We start from the raw sequence: 23,111 nt of genomic DNA, 5'->3' as shown, positions 1-23,111 counted from the left end.
CCCTGCACCTTTCAAAGGATACATTTAAAAAATAAAATAAAAAGTGAACAATAATGAAATGTAAATACATAAAGCTACAGATACAGAGATGCAAATAACTTTCCTTACGTACCAATATGCCATCTCATAAACGGGTAATATTTTCTTGAATACTACACTTTATTCAATCAGGCATTGTATAGACGTAGGCACCTAATAAACAATGGACCCTATTTATTCTTGTTGCACGTATCAACCCTTCTGAGACCATGTTTCATTTCTGCAATGCAGTGAAAACAGATAGTTTTGATACATAAGACCTAGTATATTCATCCATTACTTATCTATTTAACTTCAAATTGAAATGAAATTGTATTGTAAATTCATTTTGTCATATAAATACACCACATCATTTTAAGAAACACAGCAAGCCCTGCAAGTTGTGCAGCTTTCCAATGTGATTGTCCAGTTTCCAAAACCTACAGCGATTTAATAATAGATCAACTTTGTCGTTTACTTACTGTTAACATTTAGTTGTTTTATCCATGCAAATTCTGTGTAAAGTTACTGCCACTAGGTGTCTCCCTTCCTGTTATCTGCTGTCCACCCCCTGTTGGCAAGCAAAGTATGCCCCTGGTTGGACCAGCTGCAGAAGGTGGGGGTGTGTCACTTCACTGCCTGTTTATACAAGTCGGAGAGGGGAGGGGTCAGCAACAGACATGCTGAATACAAGTCTGTGGGGATGGGAGGAGGGGAAGCGTGGGAAAGACAGTGGCTGCTGGGAAGATTTCTATCTCCTCCCAGTACTAGATTCTCAGCTACACTGGTCTGTACTGCTGTATAATCTCCTCCGTACTGCAGCTGCTTCTATATATGTGATAGAGATAGGCGAACAGGTTTCTCCTCTACTCTGTGCTGTGAAATTAGGCATGCTAGCTCAGAGACAACTGAGAATTAAAGCTAGAGCCTGCAGAAGGGAAAACTACTAAATAATGCAGAATATAGGTCATGTAATGGCCAGAAATCGTGTTATTCCTGATGTACACATGTATGATAGCTTATTCTAAAAAGTCACCTGAAACATTAGGTAAGCCTTAAAAGGAACACTAACTGTTAAAAATATACTAAAAATAACAAAATCCCAGCAACTCTTTTTCCATCTTTTACTCCTGTTCATTGATCCTATTCTGTCTCATATTGCAATCAAAGCTGTGAGAAGTATATGAAGAATTCTATAAGTGTGCCAGGAGATTAACCACCCCCAAACTCTTTCTCACAAAACTTAGATAATACCTCTGTCTTGCTCTAAGGCAAATGGCTGCAGCAGGAACCCTCTCCACTGTTCTATCTGGAATAGGACACCAGGAATGCTGAATTGTCAATTTTTGTTTGATGTTTGTTTACAGAGCAGGCAGAAAATCACTGTGGGCAAGTTCTTCTGTTTATTGTTGTCATCCATTTCTATAGTACCCCTTTAAATTGTTTCCAATGAGACTAGGATTTATAATAGCAAAGAGAGGGTTGGATCCAGCGTACTTTGAAGTTAAAATGGAACCTGGTTCCAAGTTTAATTAGTCCAGTTAAAACAGGATCAAAAATAGAAAAATAATAAGGTCCTGGGATATAAGGAGAGGTATTGTAGGTATGAAGAGCCTACGCGTTTCAGACGCTTCACTTCAGCCATGACTAAGGACGCAGGAAGCGTCTGAAACGCGTAGGCTCTTCATACCTACAATACCTCTCCTTATATCCCAGGACCTTATTATTTTTCTATTTTTGATCCTGTTTTAACTGGACTAATTAAACTTGGAACCAGGTTCCATTTTAACTTCAAAGTACGCTGGATCCAACCCTCTCTTTGCTATTCATATATCGTGTGCCGACACGAGGATCCGTGCGGGATCTTTTCATGCAAGTCTTCATCTATGGTGAGCTGGGGGTTTCCTCCTAACCATTTTCCTCTAGGATTTATAATGCCCGGTATGGTATAAATTGCAGCAGACTCGAGACCCTTAAATTTTGTCATCGCTAGACCCCAGTTAAATGACATGTTAAGTTCCCCAAAAATTTGGAGAAGATGCATTTTTTACTTTGAAACATAATTTATTTTTGTGTCATCAGCCTACAATAAAATCATTTGACAAACAAAAAAACTAGTTTTAGTAAAAGATCCAAAAGTGTATTCGCAACACCTTCCCGTACGCTGAATGTAGACGGTTTCAACACAAGATACTCCAAATTTTGCATCATAGGAAATAATGCAAAAAAAAAAAATTAATAGTGGATGTGGTCAGGAGGTTGATGGTATGAGATCCTTGTGATATTACTAAATGGTGAAAGATATGTTTTCTCTACAAAAAATATAATTCATGACATTCGTTAAATAATGGAAGGATTGGGCTAATAATAAGGGTTGAGAAAAAAGTTATTAAACTATATGAATTTTAAGTAAATGTAATCCGTTACCTTGCTTTGCCAATAATATAATGCAATTGTAATAATAGCCAGGATTTCTGGAGTTTATTAATAGGGTTTGCTGATTTAGAACACCCATTTTCAAATGTCCTAATATGGATAGAACCCCCATCAATTAGCCAGATAGTAAAACGGCTACAAGGAAAGCTTCACACTTTGGAGGACTTGCTACATCCGTGGATTACACGGGCAGCCCATTAATTGCAATGGGCACTGTGTAATGCTGTAAATTGTATGCTTACTGCCAAGTTAAGACAACATAGTCATGTAGGGCCTTATGTTTTCCTCACAAGTTTAGTTGATATAAACTTCTCTCGTAGATAGACCAAAACAAATGTCTATATTTTTGCATTACTTCTGCAATATAACTCCTCAATTTTTTTTAGACAACTTTGCTTTCAATCGGATTTCCAAGCTGCCAACTAGTTTTCCAGCAAATATCAGCCGTAAATACATGCTCCATCAGAGTATGGTGAATGGCACAACGCTGGTACATCTTGAGATTCGCACTGATTTATCTAGAGAAGATTCTAAATATTGTTTTAACTTCTTCTAGGTAAAAAAGTTTGTTGCTTCAGCTCACATAAGCCATTGTTCTTTCTCCTTGTTGAAATGTTCTGCCCATTTTCTTGTAAGAACAAGGTAGAGATCAGGCTGGTGTGGCAAATAGTCTAAATAGAGGCGAGTGGCAGTTTTCTTTGGAACAGCTTTCTCAATCTGGGTGCCCTCGTGCCACTCATTAAAAGATGTGATAGAAACGATTTCTGGTCGGACAGTGAGGGCAGCTTGAAGAGCCGTTTCATAATACTTTCCATTTACTCTATTCCTGGTGTTGTGATTGTTCCATGGTCTGATGCTCGTGTCTATGTAACCAGGACCAACACTTGGTACAAACATGAGATTGTTGGTATCACAAAAGCTTTTAATAGTTTTCCAGTTCTGATGTGAGGAGCCAAAGGAGAAACCATTGGAGGCAAAGTATGTGTAAATGCCATCATAACCAGCTGTCAGGATATCATGCTTGTGTCCTTCCTCTACCAACAGGCCAATAAAGACTGCATCATAAGGGGTGTTACGGATAGAATGTGAGCCCGTCACTGTCAGCAGGTTTGCCCAAGATTCAGGTGGCGTTAGATAAGAGTCATAAATGTAGAAGAAAGGAAGGCTTTTACCGGTACTTGTTTTGTATCTGTAAAAAGCTGCATGGGATCCAAAGCTAAAAAGACAGAGGAATATTACATAATAAATAAGACATACGGTGGGACAGACAACAGTATTGTAAACATGCATTATGCTACTTGTGATGGTACAGTTGTTCGGTAGAAATGAGCGAAACGTTTCAACATTAAAAAAAATTTGATCTGAATTTTCAAAAGTTGAAAACTTGCCGAAATACAAAAACTTTTTTGGGTTCATAAATAACGAATCGACAAAATAGCGACTGCCATTTCACAGATTAGAGAAAAGAAATAGGGGAGAAGAGGAGATTAATAAGAAAAAAAAAAATACCACACTTACCACCTCCCCTGGTCTCTCATAGCGACACATCCCTGCCGGCCTCCTGAGATGATGTAGCTCTGCAGCGGTCACATGGGACAAAACAACGTCATCTCAGGAGACCAGCAGAGACGCGTTGCTATTGAAGACCAAGGGAGGGTAAATATGGTATTTTTTTATTTTAGGGTTTGAAACGCAAGTGCCCTGATCCTGCTGGCTGACAGTGTGATATCTTCTAGGACTGTATACAACTTGAATACAGCCCTAGAAAACATCAGCGAGTCAGACAGGGCAATCGGGGTACTTACGATTCGTCTCAATTTTTTTCAGACTAAATTGAAATTCAAGTCCGATTCGGTAGAGTCACCCACAAACTGGATTTTGGGTAATTTGCTTATCTTTATTGCTCAGTCTGTATGTGAAGCAGGATAACAACAGCAGTTATTTTAGTTGGGTATGTCCAATAGTCAGTATTTTCAATTATTTCTGACCTCCTGCTAGCATTTGGACTAAACACTAATGGAAATTAAAGTTTTATACTTTTTACTAAATATTGCTTAACAGAGCACAAATAGGCATGGGCAAACGTACCATAGAAGGAGACCATGCAGCTGGTAAGAGAGAGGGGGCCTAGCTCTGATGGGTCTCAGTCCCTATGATGTTAGATGGCAAGAACCTAAGCAGGACTGCCCCTTCTGGAGAAACTGCATTATTAACAAACAAGGGAATGAAGAGTTGGTCCAAGAGCAATGTAAAGGGGGAGGGGGGGGGGTGTAAAATAAGCACCAGACCCTTCTATCCTGAGTGGCAAATCCTGCACCATGATGGGGGCCCCAATTTAACAATTGGTATGAAGCCCTTCTCTTCTGTGTTCACCACTGTATGTAGGACTCAAAACCTATTTACATATGTTCAACAATCAACATGAGATAGATAAATGGGATCTACGTATTTGTCATCCATATAGACATACAGTGTCTTTCAAAAGTATTCACCCCCTAGGTGGTTTTCCTGTTTTGTTGCATTACAACCCGGAATTAAAATTTATTTTAAATTAGATGTTATGTAATGGACCTGAAAAATAGTCCAAATTGTTACAGTGGAATGTAAAATACTGGGTTTTAACCCCCCCCCCCCCTAAAAACAGAAACGTTGTGAGTGCCTATATAATTGCCTCCTTTGCTATGAAACCCCTAAATAAGATATGGTCAATATAATTAGTTAAATAAGTACCCACCTGTGTGCAATCAAAGTGTCACATGATGTCACTTAATGGCCTGAGCGTCTGCAACACCACTAAGCAACATGAAGACCGAGGAGCTCTCCAAACAGGTCAGAGACAAAGTGTGCCAAAGTATAAATCGGGGTTGTGTTATAAAAAAAATACCCTAAGCTTTAAGGAGGCTCTGTCACCACATTATAAGTGCCCTGTCTCCTACATAAGGAGATGGGCGCTATAATGTAGGTGACAGTAATGCTTTTTATTTAAAAAAATGATCTATTTTTACCACTTTATTAGCGATTTTAGATTTATGCTAATGAGTTGCTTAATGCCCAAGTGGGCGTATTACAACGAGATCACGCTTCCTCTGCTGTAACTACCATAGAAACAATAACGAAGTGCTGAGATTGTGAATAGACATCCCGTGGAATGTCTATTCACTGTCTAAACACTTCAGTATTGTTAATGTGTTAGGGTATGTGCACACACACTATTTACGTCCGTAATGGACGGACGTATTTCGGCCGCAAGTACCGGACCGAACTCAGTGCAGGGAGCCGGGCTCCTAGCATCATAGTTATGTACGACGCTAGGAGTCCCTGCCTCTCTGCAGGACAACTATCCCGTACTGTAATCATGTTTTCAGTACGGGACAGCAGTTCCACGGAGAGGCAGGGACTCCTAGCATCGTACATAAGTATGATGCTAGGAGCCCGGCTCCCTGCAGTGTGTTCGGTCCACTACTTGCGGCCGAAATACGTCCGTCAATTACGGACGTAATTAGTGTGTGTGCACATACCCTTAGTATAAGACAGGACATAAGGATCTAGCAGGATCCCTATGCGCTGTGTAAATGAATGGAGAGGAGTGCATGACGCTGATTGGTCAGCGTCATACACTCCTCTGTATAACGCCCCCTTGGTCTAAAGTAAAAATGCGCCCTCTTGGGCATTAAGCAACTCATTAGCATAAATCTAAAATCACTAATAAAGTGGTAAAAATACATCGTTTTTTAAAAAAATAAAAAGCACTGCTGTCACCTACATTATAGCGCAGATCTCCTTATGTAGGAGATAGGTCACTTATAATGTGGTGACAGAGCCTCTTTAACTGGTTCCCGACCGCTGGCTGTATTTTTACGGCCAGCGGTCAGGGTCCTTAAAACCCGAGCCATAGACTTTTTACGGCTCGGGTTTTAACTTGCTGCCCGCGCTATCGGGCAGCTGAATGTCGGGTCTCCGGCTGTCAGTGACTACCGGGGACCCTGAGGAGAGGATAGAAGCAGCTTTCGCTGCTTCTGTCTTCTCCGATCTCTTTTACACAGCGCTCAATGAACGCTGTGTATAGGAATAGAGACAGCAGCAGCGGCGCTGTCTCTATTCCTCCCGGTGATCATGTGACTGGTCACATGATCGCCGGGTGCCGTTACTGACAGACTGCTGCTGGGTCTTACAAGACCCAGCACAGCCCTATTAGTGACAGTCGTCACTATGAGAGGGCTGATTTCCCCTGTAACTGGGGCTGCAGTGCAGCTCTATTACAGTGGAAAAGATGGTGTAAAAGAAAGAAAAAATATATATAAAGTTCCCCAAAGGTCTTTTTTGACCTTTGGGGGACAGACCATAGTAATAAAAAAAATAGTAAAGTCAAGTGCAAAAAAAATGTAATAATAAATACACATAAAATACCCACCACAAAAAAAAACGTCCCCCCCCCTGCCAATCATTGTTGTAACGCTAGCGCTGACCCAATTACCCTAATATAGACATGTAATATATAAAAATTTACGGTAAACAATGACGATTACAAATAAAAGGTCTATTTTAGGGTAAACCTATGTTTTTACCATAAAAAATAGCTGAAACGTAAAAAAGCTTATTTTTTTTACTATTATTTTCAAACTTTATGAATAAAATTCTAAAATAGCAAAAAAGGTGTGTAGAAAAACGATAAAAAAAGAAATCTGCATTGTCTATGGGAAAAACGTCGCAAAAATCACGTCGTTAGCCCAACAAATAAAAAAGTTATAGCCATTTAACTAACACGTGCTAAAAATGGCTAAACGGTGTCTGGTCGTGAAGGCTCAAAATAGCCCGGTCCTGAACTGGTTAAACATCCAAAGGAGCACAATTAAATCAATTTTAACAAAATTAAAAAAATATGGCACAACTACAAACCTGACAAGAGAGGGCCACCCACCATATCTCACAGACCGGGCAAGGAGGGCATTAATCAGATATTTCTACAAAGACACCAACGATAACATTGAGGAAGCTCCAAAGATCCACAGTGGAGATGGAAATATCTGTCTATATGACCGCTATAAGCCCTACATTCCACAGAGAAGGGCTTTATGGAAGAGTGGCCAGAAAAAAAGCCATTGCTTAAAGGAAATACGTTTTGAGTTCTTGGCATTCTTAGGAAACGATATGTGTGGCGCATACCCAACACTTCCCATCACCCCAAGAACACTATTTCCACAGTGAAGCATGGTGGTGGCAGCATCATTGTGTGGAGATGCTTTTCATCATCAAGGACTTGAAAAACTGTTCAGGATTGAAGAAAAGATGGATGGCAATAAATGCAGGGCAATACTCAAAGGAAAACCATTTTCAGTCTGCCAGAGATTTGAGGTTCACCTTCCAGCAGAACAATGACCCTAAAAATACTGCTAAAGCTACACTGGAGGGGTTGAAGGGTAAACAGTCTTGGAATGATCTGGTCAAAGCCTAGACCTCAATCCAATTGAGAATCTGTGGAATGACTTGAAGACTGCTGAACACCAACACAACACATCTAACTTGAAGGAGTCGGAGCAGTTTTGCCTGGAAGAATAGACAAAAATCCCAGTGTCAAGAAGTGATAAGCTAGGAGACATAACCTGAGAGACTTAGGCCTCATGCACACAACCGTAGCCTTGTGCATGGCCATGATTTCCGGGTCGGCCGGCCACGGAGTGACAGCCGCGATCCGCCCGCAAGTCGCGGGCTGTGCACATGGCTGTGGCCACTATTTGCTATGCCGTAATAAGGCATGGCCGTTCTTTCTGCGGTCCAGGCTCCCGGGCCATGCATGGACCGTGAAAACCACGGTCGTGTGCATGGCCCCATAGGAATGAATGGGGCCGCAATTCTCCCGTGGATTTTCGGGGGAATTGCGGCTGCAAAAACACGTTCGTGTGCATGGGGACTTACATCTGTAATTTCAGCAAAATGTGTCTCCACAAAGTATTGACTTTCAGGGTTAAACACTTATGCACATTAAAGTTCTGTTTTTGTAATGACAGGGATAGGGAAACAGACAAGTGAGCCCTAATCTACCCGCCACTCAGTCCCTGCCTACTTGCAACGACCCGCCCTAGGCGACCGGGTACAACTGGGCGACGGTCCCTACACTCAGTAAGTGCACGACAGACAAACAGACAGGGAAACACAGAACAAAGGGAAACAGGGCAGTTGCCCACGGCAACACCGTGAGCAACAAAAGAAGTAAACGAGCCGAGTCAAACCAGGAGAATACAAGGTGCCAAACGCAGAGCAGGAGAGTAGTGAACAAGCCGAGTCAAACCAGGAGAATACGAGGTACCAAACGCAGAGCAGGAGAGTAGTGAACAAGCCGAGTCAAACCAGGAGTGTACGAGGTACCAAACGCAGACCAGGAGAGTAGTCAGTAAGCCAGGGTCATATGAAGCAGGGACAATAGTACAAGAAGCTGCAGCAGGGCCAGGAAACCAAACGAGAAGAATCACAAGCAAAGGAGGAACAGGAAAGGCAGGTATAAATAGACAGAGGGCGGGAGCTAGCTCCGTCTGGCCAGGCTGTGATAGGCTCTCCCACTCCTAAGCCTGCCATCCTGAGTGGTGGAAGATGGAGACAGTCTCACAGACATAGAAGCAGGTGCAGACTGATTACCTATGGGCGTGGATACAGAAGCTGCGCCTGGCAGATCCTTAACAGTTTTTTTGTCTTAATTATTGTTTGTGTTACAGTAAAAAAAATATAAACACCTTCAAAGTGGTAGTCATGTTGTGTAAATCAAATAGTACAAATCCTTCAAAAATCCATTTTAATTCAAAGATGTAATGCAGTAAGACAGGAAATACACCAAGAGGTGTGAATACTTTTGCAAGGCACGGTTTGTGTGTAAACAACTTTTTCTCCTCCGTGCAGTTGTGTTCTTTGAAATCAGTGCTCAACCAGTGGAAATACCCATTACACCTTCAGGAATTGAATATACTGTCAACATGTTTCCAAGATACCAACAAATAAGGGTAATAAAAAACGTACTTGTCAATGATGTATTTAATGTTTTCATGAAGTGTGTGGTCATCACGTCCTTTGTATGGCTGGATATGAAATGCCACCTGTAATACAAAGACAATATAACAACTTTCATTTTAACGGTATAAAGACAATACTGCTAATATATTTATTAACCCCTTTGTTGGGCTACCAAAATAATTTGCGCGCGGTTTCTTTCATGACACAGGGCTATTTTTACATTTTTTTTAGTGCGGGAATTTTTTTTCCTTTTTAGTTTTCTTAGGAAGTGTACAAAAAGTAAAAAAAAATACATACTTTTTCACTTTATATTTCCAAATTGACACAAAAATAAGGTATTAAAACAGGTCCAATATTTTGTCTTGGTCGTTACGATAGTCTTGGGTGTGTTTTTCTTATTTTGGAAACATAAAAACGTATCTGCATTTTATTTTATATATTTTTTTTAATTATATTTGTGTATATTTGTTACAAAATATGTTCCCAAGAGGTCATAAAAGACATAGACACTATAATTTTTTTTTGGGCAGGAAAAGATAGAAGCGGTATAAAGCACTTCTATCTTCTCCTCAGGTTCCTCGGTTGTCTCTGCAGGTGCTTTATAGCAGTGACGCCAAACGACATCGCTGCAAATCATTCGGTGATTACGTGCAATGATTCAAATAGCGAAATAAAGCTGCTGCTGAAGTACAGATCACTTCCCTTTTGTACAGTATGAACACTGAGCTTGTATAAAAGGTAATCTGCACTTCCACACGGGATACGCAGTGGAAACCTGGAGCGATGTGGTGCCGCACATCCACGTGACAACTGCAAACAATCACTGGCCTTAGCGGTGACATGCCGCACATGCTATCATCACTGCTGAGACCAGTGATTGTCACATGGATGTACGGACTATCATCGCTCCAGGAAAATACACCAAGACTGGCAAGGACCACCGGAGCATTGGCACTGGAGTGGCAGGGGATTTAACAGGCGAGTATTGTTTTTTATTATTATTATCTTAAAGCATTTCCTGTAGGGTGTTTCATTTTTTAAACTCTCGTATATAACCCCTTTAACAATTAATTATAGAAATGCAGATGAGAGTTTCAAATGCATTGAAAAAGCTAAAAAAATTGTAAAAAAAAATTCACAAAAAAGCTAAATAAATATAAAAAAATGAAACAGCTTCTTATGCAAGGCTCTGTTCACTTCATCTAAATAACACTTACAGAAAGGGCAGCATTGTTTTTACAGTCATTGTAGAAACTTTTTTTTAACCCTTTAGTGACCAGCCTATTTAAGGCCTTAACTCTGTCATGACCAAGGGTCATTGATACCCCTGTGTTCAGGTCAAATATTCAATTTCTGATATGCACGTTTTAAAAGATAATATCTTTGCAACCGCTTTGATTGTCACAACTATTTTTACAAGACTTATGAGGCTTTCATTTTCTAGATTAGTTTAATTGATTCCATGTTTTTAATTTTTATTATGAGCAGACAAAATCACTAAAAATGTGAAAAAAACACTTTTTTGTAATTTTTTATATATATATTTCTCTATATTATATGTGTGTGTGTGTGTGTATGTATATATATATATATATATATATATATATATATATATATATATATATATATGCTGTTTTGCATCAATGTGTCTCAAAATTCGAATCCATTGCCCGACCGTCTGACCGTTTTTGACCGACATTTGCTATCCATTTTTCATGGAAGCTAAAAAAATTTATGAATTTTATTTGTTAGGGTTTTTTTGTCGCAGCCACCTGAAAACACAACAGTGCCCATGTAGATAGTGACGCAATACCATTGGAAATAGTGCCACATTGCCCAGTGTAGATAGTGCCAGTGCCCACAAAGTGCCACAATTCCCACTTTAGATAATGCCCAAATAGTGCCACACACAGTGCCCAAGTAGATAGCACCAATGTCCCCTGTAGGTAGTGCCTATATAATGCCACAGTGCCCATGTAAATAGTGCCACACCCCCTATATACAGCACCACTCCCTCTGTAGATAGTGCCACACCCTGCAGATAGCGCTAGTCCCTCTAGACAAAACCATCCCCCCTTCAGATAGCGCAACCCCCTGCAGATTGCACCATCCCCCCTGTAGATAGCGCTACCCCCCCTGTAGATAGTGCCACACCCTGCAGATAGCGCCACTTCCCCTGTAGATAGTGCCACTCCCCGTGTATGTATCAGCACCCCCCCCCCCTGTAATTGGCACACCCTTCCCGTAAATAGCACCACTGTAGCTCCCTGTAGGAGTGGAATCCATCTGGCCGGGGATTCCACTCCTAGAGGTAGACCCTGATGTCTCTGTCCATATATGTACAGTGACTTTAGGGGCTAACTCTAAAAGCGGAATCCCCTGCCTCAGCGTCGGCAGCGCTGTGGCCGGGGATTCCGCTCCAGGAGTAGCCCCTGATGTCACTGTCCTTATATGGATAGTAATGCCAGGGGCTTCTCCAGTAGCGGAATCCCCGGGACAGAGCGATCTGAGGATTCCGCTCCAAGTGGGAGTTTAGGTGGCGCTATCTACAGGGGGGGTTGCTATCTACAGGGGGGTACTATTTACAGCGGGGATGGAGAGACGTCAGGGGCTTCCTCTAGGAGGGGAATCCACGGTCAGAGAGCTGGCCGGGGATTCCGCTCCTAGACGGAGCTTAGGTAGCGCTATCTGCAGCCTTTTTTTCGCTACCTACAGGGGGTTGAGTGTGGTGCTATCTACAGTGGGGGGTGTAGTCCGGGACTCTTAAAGCCCCGGCAGACATGAGTGCAGCGCTGCTCACACTGAAGAAGCACTGAACTCATTAAACCCCGTTCAAGGCTGTACATTTTTATAAATGTGGTAACTGTATGGGGCATCAGCAGTTGGAATGTATATAGCCGTATGGCAGTAGTGAAGGGGTTAATGACCAAGCTATTTTTTACGTTTTTCCATCGTCGCATTCAAAGAGCTATATTTTTCTGTCGACAGAGCTTTTTTTTTTAGGTTGTATTTTTTAATAACACCATTTTGGGGTTCTTATAATTTATTGATTATCTTTTATGAACTTTTTTTTTGGGGGGGGGGTGGGAATAGAAAAAGACCCATCAATTTCGCCACTCTTTTTTGCATCCTAAATTTACACCGTTTACCGTGTGGTATAAATAACATAATAACTTTATTCAGCAAGTCGTTATGTTTGCGACGATATGAAATTTATATGGTTTTCTTATGTTTTACTACTTTTACACAGTAAAAACACTTTTTAAATTATTTGTTTTTGTATCCCCATATTTTAGGAGCCATAACTTTTTTATTTTTCCACCGATGCAACTGTATGAGGGCTTTTTTTTTGCGAGACGTCTTGTAGTTTTCATTGGTATCATTTTGGAGTACATGCGACTTTATGAGGCCAGTATGAACAGAAAACAGCAATTCTGGCATTGTTTATTTTATTTTTTACGGCGTTCACCGTGCGGGTTAAATAATGTAATAGCTTTATATGTGTTACTTTTTACTTTTTTTTTTTCATAATACAGCAAGGGGAAAGAGGGTTTTTCCATTTTTTTTTTTACTTGGGATTTTTATTTATTTATTAATCTTTTTTTTTAGTCCCACTAGGGGACTTCACTATGCAATTATTTGATCGCTTTTATAATACACTGCAATACTTCTGTATTGCAGTGTATTACTGCCGGTCAGTGTAAAACTGACAGGCTTCTGTTAGGCCATGCCTATGACATGGCCTAACAGGCATTAACTAGAGGCAGACCTGGGGGCCTTTGTTAGGCCCCCGGCTGCCATAGAAACCACCGATACCTTGCGATCGCATCGCGGGTGTGCCGGTGGGGTGAGAGAGGGAGCCCCCTCCCTCTAAAACCACTCAGGTGCCGCATCTGAGGGGTTAAACGTCCGGGATCGATACTGATTTTGATCCCACCCGTTCAAAAAGGTCTGCTGAGAGCAGGGAGATTTAACTGCTCCCAGCAGCGTTTATTTATTTTGATGCAGTGCCGTAAAAAGGCTACTGAATCAGAATAAACCTCGTTAGTGGCCACCGTAAAAACACCTATGGGCGGTCACCAACGGGTTAAAGAACACAGCATATTGTTACCTTTATTTCAGATCTGTGGGCAGCATCCAGGACCAGAGGTACCAGGTTTTCCACTGCTTCCCCATTCTCATCTGCTGTACCAGCGGGGTACCACGACAGCACTAATACTCCTTTAACAGAAACAATTATGCAGGCAGTTCAGCTTAATTGGTTACACACATGAGAAACCTTTAGACAGCACGCTAACTTCAGCTGCCTATTTTTACTGATATGTTATATTAAAATGAATATAATTTCTCAGCTTACCTATTGCAGCTGCTCTCAGTTGTCTCATATGTTCTTCGAGGACCTCTGGGTCTTTAGAACTGTAGGGTCCTAACTCAGGATAAAAGCTAGATCCAATGTCCTCAGGTGGACTATGTCTACCTTTAGGGTAACTTGCTGAGATTTTTGGGTCCCAATGAGGTACCATCACATGATCCCAGTGGATAAAGTTCTTATCAAACTTAGGATTTCCATACCACATGTAGTAGAAAACATGTATGTCATTGTACACTTTTGTTTGATCTGCTGCATTTGCAGTACCTTGTGGTTGGGAAATAACGTCACTGGAAACAGACCGTTTCTCTGATTGTTCTCCAAAGGGCATAAGTTCTAGGCCAGGAGCCAAGTCAGAAAAGCCATCCGTGGGCTTCAAAGTTCGCAAGCCCATCATAGTTCCAAAAATAAATAGAGTGAAAAGGAAAAGAGCAATGCATGCTTTTCTTCGAAGCCTTGCCATCTTAGATAACAATATTCTGATCAATAAAAAAAAGCAGAATGTCCTTCTTTCAATATCCGGTCAATATTACCCATGGAGACAAATCTGTAAAAAAATAATAATATATATGAAAGTAATTTTTATCACACTTGCCCAGCCAAATGGCAAAGAAATTGTCTATAATTAATATTGCAATGACTCTGGCTATACATTTACCCTGCAGGACAGATGAAGCATTACATACCGGCCATTCAATTGCAGCACTCTGTTCTGGCTCATAGACGCGGTCCTGAGCGGATAATCCCCATCTATGACATACATATGCCCTTAAAGAACATATGGACAGGGGTTGGCTTCCTAACCCTTTAATTTATGACAAACATAAGTGAAGTAAGACTCTTTTGTTATTTGTCTTTTAGATGGACAAAAGTTCCTTTGTTATACTCTGGTATATGTGGTTTCAATATTGTACTCCATTGTAGTCCAAATGTGTCTGTTGTTTTCCAATACAACAGACAATCTGTCATTTTTTATTATTAGACCTTTTACAGGAGTTGTCCCATCAAGGCATATGGACATCATAGAGGGGGGTCCCCCACCTGGAGCAGCACCTGCTCTTATGCATTACATAGACGGGCAGTCAGCATGTAAGGCTACATTCCCCAAGAGGTAACAGCTGATCACCACGCTGGCTACTTTTTGAAAAGAAGTTGTCTTCTTGAGACAGCCCCTTTAATGATTTTTTGATTTCTGTTGTGTATAGACAGTTTATTTTGGTGAGCATGTCTGTGACATGTTAAGGCAGGGGTCGGGAACCTATGGCTCGCGAGCCAGATATGGCTCTTTTGATGGCCGTATCTGGCTCGCAGACAGGGCTCCTACCCAGTGGCGTAACTACCGCGGTAGCAGCAGTAGCGGCTGCTACGGGGCCCGGGGCTTGAGGGGGCCCGTGCCGCCAGCCGACACGCCCTCCCAAATGCCCGGTGGCGCCGCTAGCAGCCGTTATGGCTGCTACAGGGGTAGCACCGCTACTGTGGGGCCCGCGCCGCCGAGCCTTACACAGGCACTCTCATGCCTGTAGGTGTCGCTAGCACCGGAGGGGGCCCCGGTGCTAGCGGCAGCCAAATACATGTATTAGCGCTGAATGGCCGGGCATGTTCCGTGCCTGACCATCCAGTGCCTTACAATGACACTGATTGGCTAGCGGCGCGATGACATCATCGCGCCGCTTCCATGCTTGGAAGGTGCTGATTGGCGGGGCAAGTCATTCTGCCCCGCCAATCAGCGTCATTGAAGGACGCTCATTCAGCTCCTGCAGACATGCTCAGAAGAGAGCATGTCTGCATCGCCAGTGAACAGCGTGGGAACCGGAGAATGTGAGTATGTCAACTTTATATATTTTTTTCCTCAGAAAAATGTGAATGGCATTATCTATAGTGGGGGGGGGGTCTATCTACAGGGGGGGGGTCGTCTTTATGTGGGCTATTATATATAGGGGGGTCTATATGTGGGGCAGTAGCTACAGGGGGGTCTATATGTGGGGCAGTAGCTACAGGGGGGTCTATATGTGGGGGTGTGGGCCACTATCTACAGGGGGGTCTATATGTGGGGCAGTATATGTGAGACACTATACAGGGGTGGGCTATATGTAGAGCACTATCTATAGGGGAGCTATTTTTTAGGGTACTTTCTATAGGGGTGGGCTATGTGTGGGACACTATATACAGGGGTGGGTTACCTGTGGGGCACTAGCAACAGGGAGGCTATATGTAGTGCACAGTCTACAGGGGTGGGCTATATGTGGGACAATATCTACAGAGGTGGGCTATACGTGGAGCACTAACTATAGGGGAAGCTATATGTAGGGCAGCACGGTGGCTCAGTGGTTAGCACTATTGCCTTGCAGCTCTGGAGTCCATATGTGGGCACTATCTACAGGGGCTTCTATGTAGGTCACTATCTACAGGGGGCACTATCTACAGGGGGCACTATCTACAGGGGGCACGGTGTGTGTGTGTGTGTGTGTGTGTGTGTGTGTGTGTGTGAGACAGTTATATTTAGATGTGTTGAGAATTGTAACTTTGTTTACAGGTGCAGAAATGTTTTAAAAGTGAGAAGCTGAAGACATCTAAACGGAAAACTGCAGAAGTGGGTCATGGCCGGGAGAAATCCATCATAGATGTCTGAACCGGAGGGAGAAGAAAAGAACTAGAATCTGAGACGTCACCGGTGAGTCACTTAATGTAAATGTTTATTCTGCCTCTAATCAGTAATGTAGTCACTGTATGATCTGCAGCGAGATGATGGTGGTATGTTTTTTTTTGTGAAACCGCATCTCCCAGCATATCCTTATCATTGTTTCGGCCATGCTGGGAGCTGTAGTTTTACGCCGTACAAACCTATGCGGTGGCGTAAATACCGCTATAGCAGCCGTAGCGTCCCCTAGTGAAGCGGCATCTGCCTCCTCCCTTGTGTCTCCCTTGGACGTTCCAGAAACCCCTGGCTGTGCTGCTGCTTTGAATGTGAACATTATAACATGGAAATTGTTACACAGCCTCATGGTCAGCAGCAGTGAGCTGCATCAATAAAGGGGCTGTGTAATACAGTGTGTCCCACCAACCCCCCCTTCCCACTTCACCCCTGAAAATAATCCCACATAATCCATTATATAGCCCCCCCCCAAAAAAAATAAATAAATATGGCCTTAAAAAACATCTGCCACCCATATTACACTCTTGGGGGCTTTAAATTAATCTCTTGTGGGCATAAGAAACTGATTTAAAGGACCACTATCAGGGCAAAGATCTGTCAATGGCCCTTTAAACATATTGTACGGCTCTCGCGGAATTATATTTCAAAATATGTGGCGTTTACGGCTCTCTTAGCCAAAAAGGTTCCTGACCCCTGTGTTAAGGCATATGGCATCATAGAGGGGGTGATCCTCTTGGGACCTCTTTGTATTAGCCAGAGCAGAGAGCCACTTCCCATATAGAAATGGAGCAATGTGCATTAGAGGGGGTTGTCTTAATTGGACACCCACCCAGACGATCAGCCAGTGTGAATCGCCAGGGCTTGTTTTAGGGTGAAAGCAGTATTATTCACCACACATTTAGATAAATGAGCTATGATGCCCCATTTAATGCACATTGCTCCATTTCTTGCAATTCTTAAAAAAAATAGGTTAAGACTATGCTTTGGTATATATTAGGTAATTGCTTAGAGAGAATTTCCCAGATGCAAGAGATAGTATTGTATCCCTCCCCCCGAAAAAAAATTTCATTAAAAAAATATTTTATTTTTTAAAACTAGTTCACTGTAAAAAAAACATACGGTATCAATACAAAATAAGGTTAACATGATTTATGCAGCTTTTTTTTCCCATTCCCCCCAAAATTTATAAAAGTTAATCAATAAATTGTATGTTTCCCAAACAGGTGGCATTGAAAAACATGAGTCCTACAAAAAAAAAAACTCATATACTATTAAAGTAATTTTTGCATCTTGTTTTACAGATGATGTATTTACGCAGCATTGACAAAAAAAAACAAGAGATACACTTCCTTTGTATATGGAATTTTACCGGATTTGATGTGGATTTAGTTGCGGAATCCGTGCTGAACATGTGATCATAGCCTTATGGTTATTATATATTTTTTATTATCATTATTGTTATTATTCCCCCCCCCCCCCCCGAAAAGTCCAGAAAATACCTTTTGGAAGACAATTGTAATTTTTTTTTTTACAACATACTTCTCTGAATAGCTGAATCAGTAAAAGCCAATAATTGGAAGAAGAATATTTTCTAATGATCATGTTGCTTGGTATAATGCTAATTGGTAAAGCATCATGAGGAATTATTCAGTTTTTCATTTGGAGGCACACAAATGTTTTTTCTTTCGGATTCATACAGAACGCATGCCTTGTACACAGGTAAAAACGCATTATTTTTTGCATCTGTTCTTTTAATACGGTTTTAACTGCACCGCAACATCTTAATACACCCGTAGTGTTTTATGTACATTTTCACATGTTGATAACGCTGCATACACTATAACACAAACTTGTATGTTATATAATGATCTATGTACTGTACATTTTCTAAGCATGGATGCAAAATACTGATGAAATATGTGTTAGGGTATTTTCACACGGCGGGGGTCCGTAACGGCTGAAATTACGGGGATGTTTCAGCCTGAAAACATCCCCGTAAGTTCAGCCGTACCGGCATGTGCAGGCGCTTGAACGCCGCGTCAATTACGGCCGTAATTAGCGCTGCTATTCATTGGAGTCAATGAATAGCAGCTCCAATTACGGCAAAAGAAGTGACAGGTCACTTCTTCTACGCGGGCGTCTATTTACGCGCCGTCATTTGACAGCGGCGCGTAAATATACGCCTCGTGTGAACAGACAAACGTCTGCCCATTGCTTTCAATGGGCAGATGTTTGTCAGCGCTATTGAGGCGCTATTTTCGGGCGTAATTCGGGGCAAAAACGCCCGATTTACGTCCGTAAATAGGCCGTGTGAACATACCCTTAAGTGAGGGCCATTTCTTTCCACAGAACCTGGTCAGCAGTTTAGCACAAGACAGCTAAGAATGGTCACTTTTACAGAAGGTAGTCAACTTTTTCAAGGGTTTCCCCATGGCAAACATATTGTGAATCATTGCTGTAATGTATCAACTGTCCCAATAGAAGACCAAACATACAATTAACCCCATAACGCATTATCACTTAACTGTACGTGACAGGTGTCAAGGGGTTGTACGGAGCGGGCTCACCGGCTGAGCCCGCTCAATACCGAGCGGCTGTATGTTACAGCGGACAACTCACTGCAACGGGCAGAATCAAAGATAACTTTAATTCCGTCCGTTTAAACCCTCAGGTGGCGCGGTCAATAGCGACCGCGGTATCTAAGCGGTTAGAAAGTGGTGGCGGCTCCTTCCGACATCTCCTTCCGCGATTGCTGCACCTCCCCCCGCAAAGTGATCGCAGGATGCCGTTAGTTAACATGGCAGCTTGGGGGCCTAATGAAGGCCCCCAGATCTGACAGGCCTTACTAGGAGCTTGGCAAAATCACGATATACTGCAATACATTAATATTATAGTATATAGTGCGAGCGATCACTGGTTCAAGTCAGTGCCAGCGATCCCAAAAAATATATATTAAAAGTAAAAAAAAAAAAACCTTTTCCAATTTTTTCCCTAAAGTATTGTTAAAAAAATTAAAATTAACATAACTGGTATTGCCGTGTCCGTAAAAGTCAGAAATATTACAATATAACGTTATTTAAACACGGTGACGGAATTGTTGTATATGGTCACCTTCGCTCCCCAAAAAATTGAATAAAAATTGCTTAACGGGTCGCATGCACCGCTAAATACCAATAAAAACTACAGCTCTTCCCGCAAAAAATAGGCCCTCATACCGCTTAATCGACGGAATAATAAAAGTTATGGATCTCAGGATGTGTCGACAAAACACAAATTTAACTATGTAACTATGTTTTTACTGCACGATGGATGCCGTAAAAACGAAACCCAAAAGACAACGGCAGAATCGCTGTTTTTTTGCCCATTTAACCCACAAATATTTTTTTTAATGTTTTCCACTAAATTATATGGTACATTAAATGGTGCTGCAAAAAACAAGCCCTCCTATCGCTATGTCGACAGAAAAATAAAAAAGCTATGGCTTTTGGAAAGCAGTGAGGGAAAAACGAAAATGAAAATTGCCTGCGGTAAGGCATTATTCACACGAGCGTATTTCACGTCAGTGTTACACACGTTAAAAAACGCACGTCACACGGACCTATGCAATTCAATGGGGCCATTCAGATATTCAGTGTTTTTCATGAATCGTGTGTCCGCTGCGTGAAACTCACTGCATGTCCTATATTTGTACGTTTTTTGAGTATCACGCACCCATTGAAGTCAATGGGTGCGTGAAAATCACAGACAGCACACGGACGCACATCCGCGTGCTGTCCGTGATTCACACAACAGTTGCTAAAGAAATGATGAGAAAAAGAAAAACACCTCCTCCAGTTGTTTTTGCTGACGTAAAAAACGCATTAGATACGGATGTCATACGCGCGTAAAAAACACAGACGTGCACCGTACACGGATGCCACACGGAACTGCAATGCAGGAAAAATGCTGCGTTTTTTACGCACACAAAACGGACACGTTCGTGTGAATTACGCCTAAGGGGTTAAAACAAAATCAGAGTAGTCCATATTGTAATATAGTTTAATAAATCTGTTATTTTGATGTCAGAATAATAAGCCTTCTATAGTATTTTATGCGCTCCTATAAAACACTGTGGGGCGGATTTACTAAGACTGGCATTTCATACGTGAGTCTTAGCCATCTGCTCCCATGGAGTAAGATGCAACACATTTATTAAGAGACACATGCTTCTTAATAAATCTGTCGCATCTTTCCGCTGGCTGTGAACCATAAGGGTATGTGCACACGATAACTGCATTTACGTCTGAAATTACGGAGCTGTTTTCAGGAGAAAACAGCTCCTGAATTTCAGACGTAATTGCTCGTACTCGCGATTTGCGGGACGTCCATTACGGACGTAATTTGGAGCTGTTCTTCATTGGATTCAATGAAAAACGGCTCAAATTACGTCCCAAGAAGTGTCCTGCACTTCTTTGACGAGGCTGTTATTGACATGTAAATGACAGGTCGTCGGCACAGTACAGGGTGGGCCATTTATATGGATACACCTAAATAAAATGGGAATGGTTGGTGATATTAACTTCCTGTTTGTGGCACATTAGTATATGGGAGGGGGGAAACTTTTCAAGCTGGGTGTTGACCATGGCGGCCATTTTGAAGTCGGCCATTTTGTATCCAACTTTAGTTTTTTCAATGGGAAGAGGGTCATGTGACACATCAAACTTATCGAGAATTTCACAAGAAAAACAATGGTGTGCTTGGTTTTAACATTACTTTATTCTTTCATGAGTTATTTACAAGTTTCTGACCACTTATAAAATGTGTTCAAAGTGCTGCCCATTGTGTTGTATTGTCAATGCAACCCTCTTCTCCCACTCTTCACACACTGATAGCAACACCGCAGAAGAAATACTAGCACAGGCTTCCAGTATCCGTAGTTTCAGTTGCTGCACATCTCGTATCTTCACAGCATAGACAATTGCCTTCAGATGACCCCAAAGATAAAAGTCTAAGGGGGTCAGATTTGGAGACCTAGGGGGCCAATCAACTGGCCCACGACGACCAATACACTTTCCAGGAAACTGTTCATCTAGGAATGCTCGGACCTGACACCCATAATGACATAAATAACTCATGAAAGAATAAAATAACGTTAAAACCAAGCACACCATTGTTTTTCTTGTGAAATTCTCGATAAGTTTGATGTGTCACATGACCCTCTTCCCATTGAAAAAACTAAAGTTGGATACAAAATGGCCGACTTCAAAATGGCCGCCATGGTCAACACCCAGCTTGAAAAGTTTCCCCCCTCCCATATACTAATGTGCCACAAACAGGAAGTTAATATCACTAACCATTCCCATTTTATTTAGGTGTATCCGTATAAATGGCCCACCCTGTACATCGGCAAACCCATTGAAATGAATGGGCAGATGTTTGCCGACGTATTGGAGCCGTGTTTTCAGGCGTCTTTTGAGGCGTGAAACGCCTCCATTACACCTGAAAATAGGTCGTGTGAACCCAGCCTTATTGTGGCACGACTGCGGCCGTACGCCATACATTACCACCCCCAATCGGACACAAAAGAAAAAAATATATACTAACCTCACCGCAACTCTTCTCCCTTCCGTGTTTCCTTTACATGCTGCGGCTCATACAAGGTCCTAATGCCAAACAACGCTAGGTCCTTATAGGTGACACAGCACTCAACATCATTAGTGCTGCGTCACATACAACGTCCAGATGCTGCCGGGCGTCAGTAGTTTGCATGAACTATATATATATATATATATATATATATATATAAAATTGTCCGATAAAAGTTGGGTGGGGGAGTTTGATCAGGGGGATGAATGCAAACTTTTACCTCGCTGCGCCCCACAGAGTGAAATCTACATCAAATTGCAACTTTTGGGCCCTTTTGCGACTTTTCTATGCCAAAAAACTGACGTAGAGAGGTTGATAAATATCCCCCGTATCTATATCTCGTCATTCGTACTTACTCTTAAAGGACATCTGTTGAATGGCTTGTATTTCATCTGAAAAGGCTAAAGTTCTCTTTAGGATATTAAATTCCACTGAATCTTTAAGCAACAAGAGAGACACTGAGCAGTCACAAAGAAAGACACAATGTGGGAACCGCAGTGGAACGCTGAAAAGCTGATCAGATAGCACTCAACCCTCCCCCTTCTCATACAGTAAGTATACATATATTATTAATAACATTTAAAGGGACTACACTGTACCCTTTATAGTATAAAGCAACAGGGGTGCACAGACGAAACACTAATAATCCCACCGCATAGAAGTATACATACACTCTTCCCTTTCCCAGTCCCAATGTCTGCTAATACTGTGTATGTTACTCCTATAGCCACACATGTCAATTCTTTGCCTTCTGTACATGAAATAGGACACAAGTGGAAAGCAACACTACACTGAGGTAGGAATACCCACATGACAGCCCCCATGGAGCCCGGAATAGAAACTCTTCCTCTTTGGGTTTCTATTCTTATCAATAGAAAGCACAACCTGAGAAAACAGCTATAAAAAGATGGGGGAATTCAAACTGCAGACATGTAGCGGGAAATATGTTTTACCACCCCTTCCCTCCTCGGCCATTTTTCAGATTTTCACTTTTGTTTTTTCCTCCCCACC

General features: G+C 41.9%; 1 protein-coding gene across 1 annotated transcript in view; it reads right to left on the bottom strand.

Moving 5' to 3' along the window:
- Window positions 1-1,801: 1,801 nt before the first annotated feature.
- The window catches only part of MANEAL (mannosidase endo-alpha like), a 36,227-nt gene continuing 14,917 nt past the window's right edge, over window positions 1,802-23,111 (bottom strand). Inside the window, exons 2-5 of the mRNA XM_075850529.1 lie at window positions 13,811-14,369; window positions 13,565-13,674; window positions 9,460-9,536; window positions 1,802-3,670 (exon numbers count right to left, since the gene is read on the bottom strand). Coding sequence (XP_075706644.1) covers window positions 3,034-3,670; window positions 9,460-9,536; window positions 13,565-13,674; window positions 13,811-14,285 — 1,299 coding nt within the window. The 5' untranslated portion in view covers window positions 14,286-14,369 and the 3' untranslated portion in view covers window positions 1,802-3,033. The remainder of the gene's footprint in view (window positions 3,671-9,459; window positions 9,537-13,564; window positions 13,675-13,810; window positions 14,370-23,111) is intronic.

Source organism: Rhinoderma darwinii, chromosome 2 (assembly GCF_050947455.1).
Source record: "Rhinoderma darwinii isolate aRhiDar2 chromosome 2, aRhiDar2.hap1, whole genome shotgun sequence".
Classification (NCBI taxonomy): Eukaryota; Metazoa; Chordata; class Amphibia; order Anura; family Rhinodermatidae; genus Rhinoderma; species Rhinoderma darwinii.
Note: the sequence above shows the minus strand (reverse complement) of the source record. Positions and strands in the feature narration are given on the sequence as shown.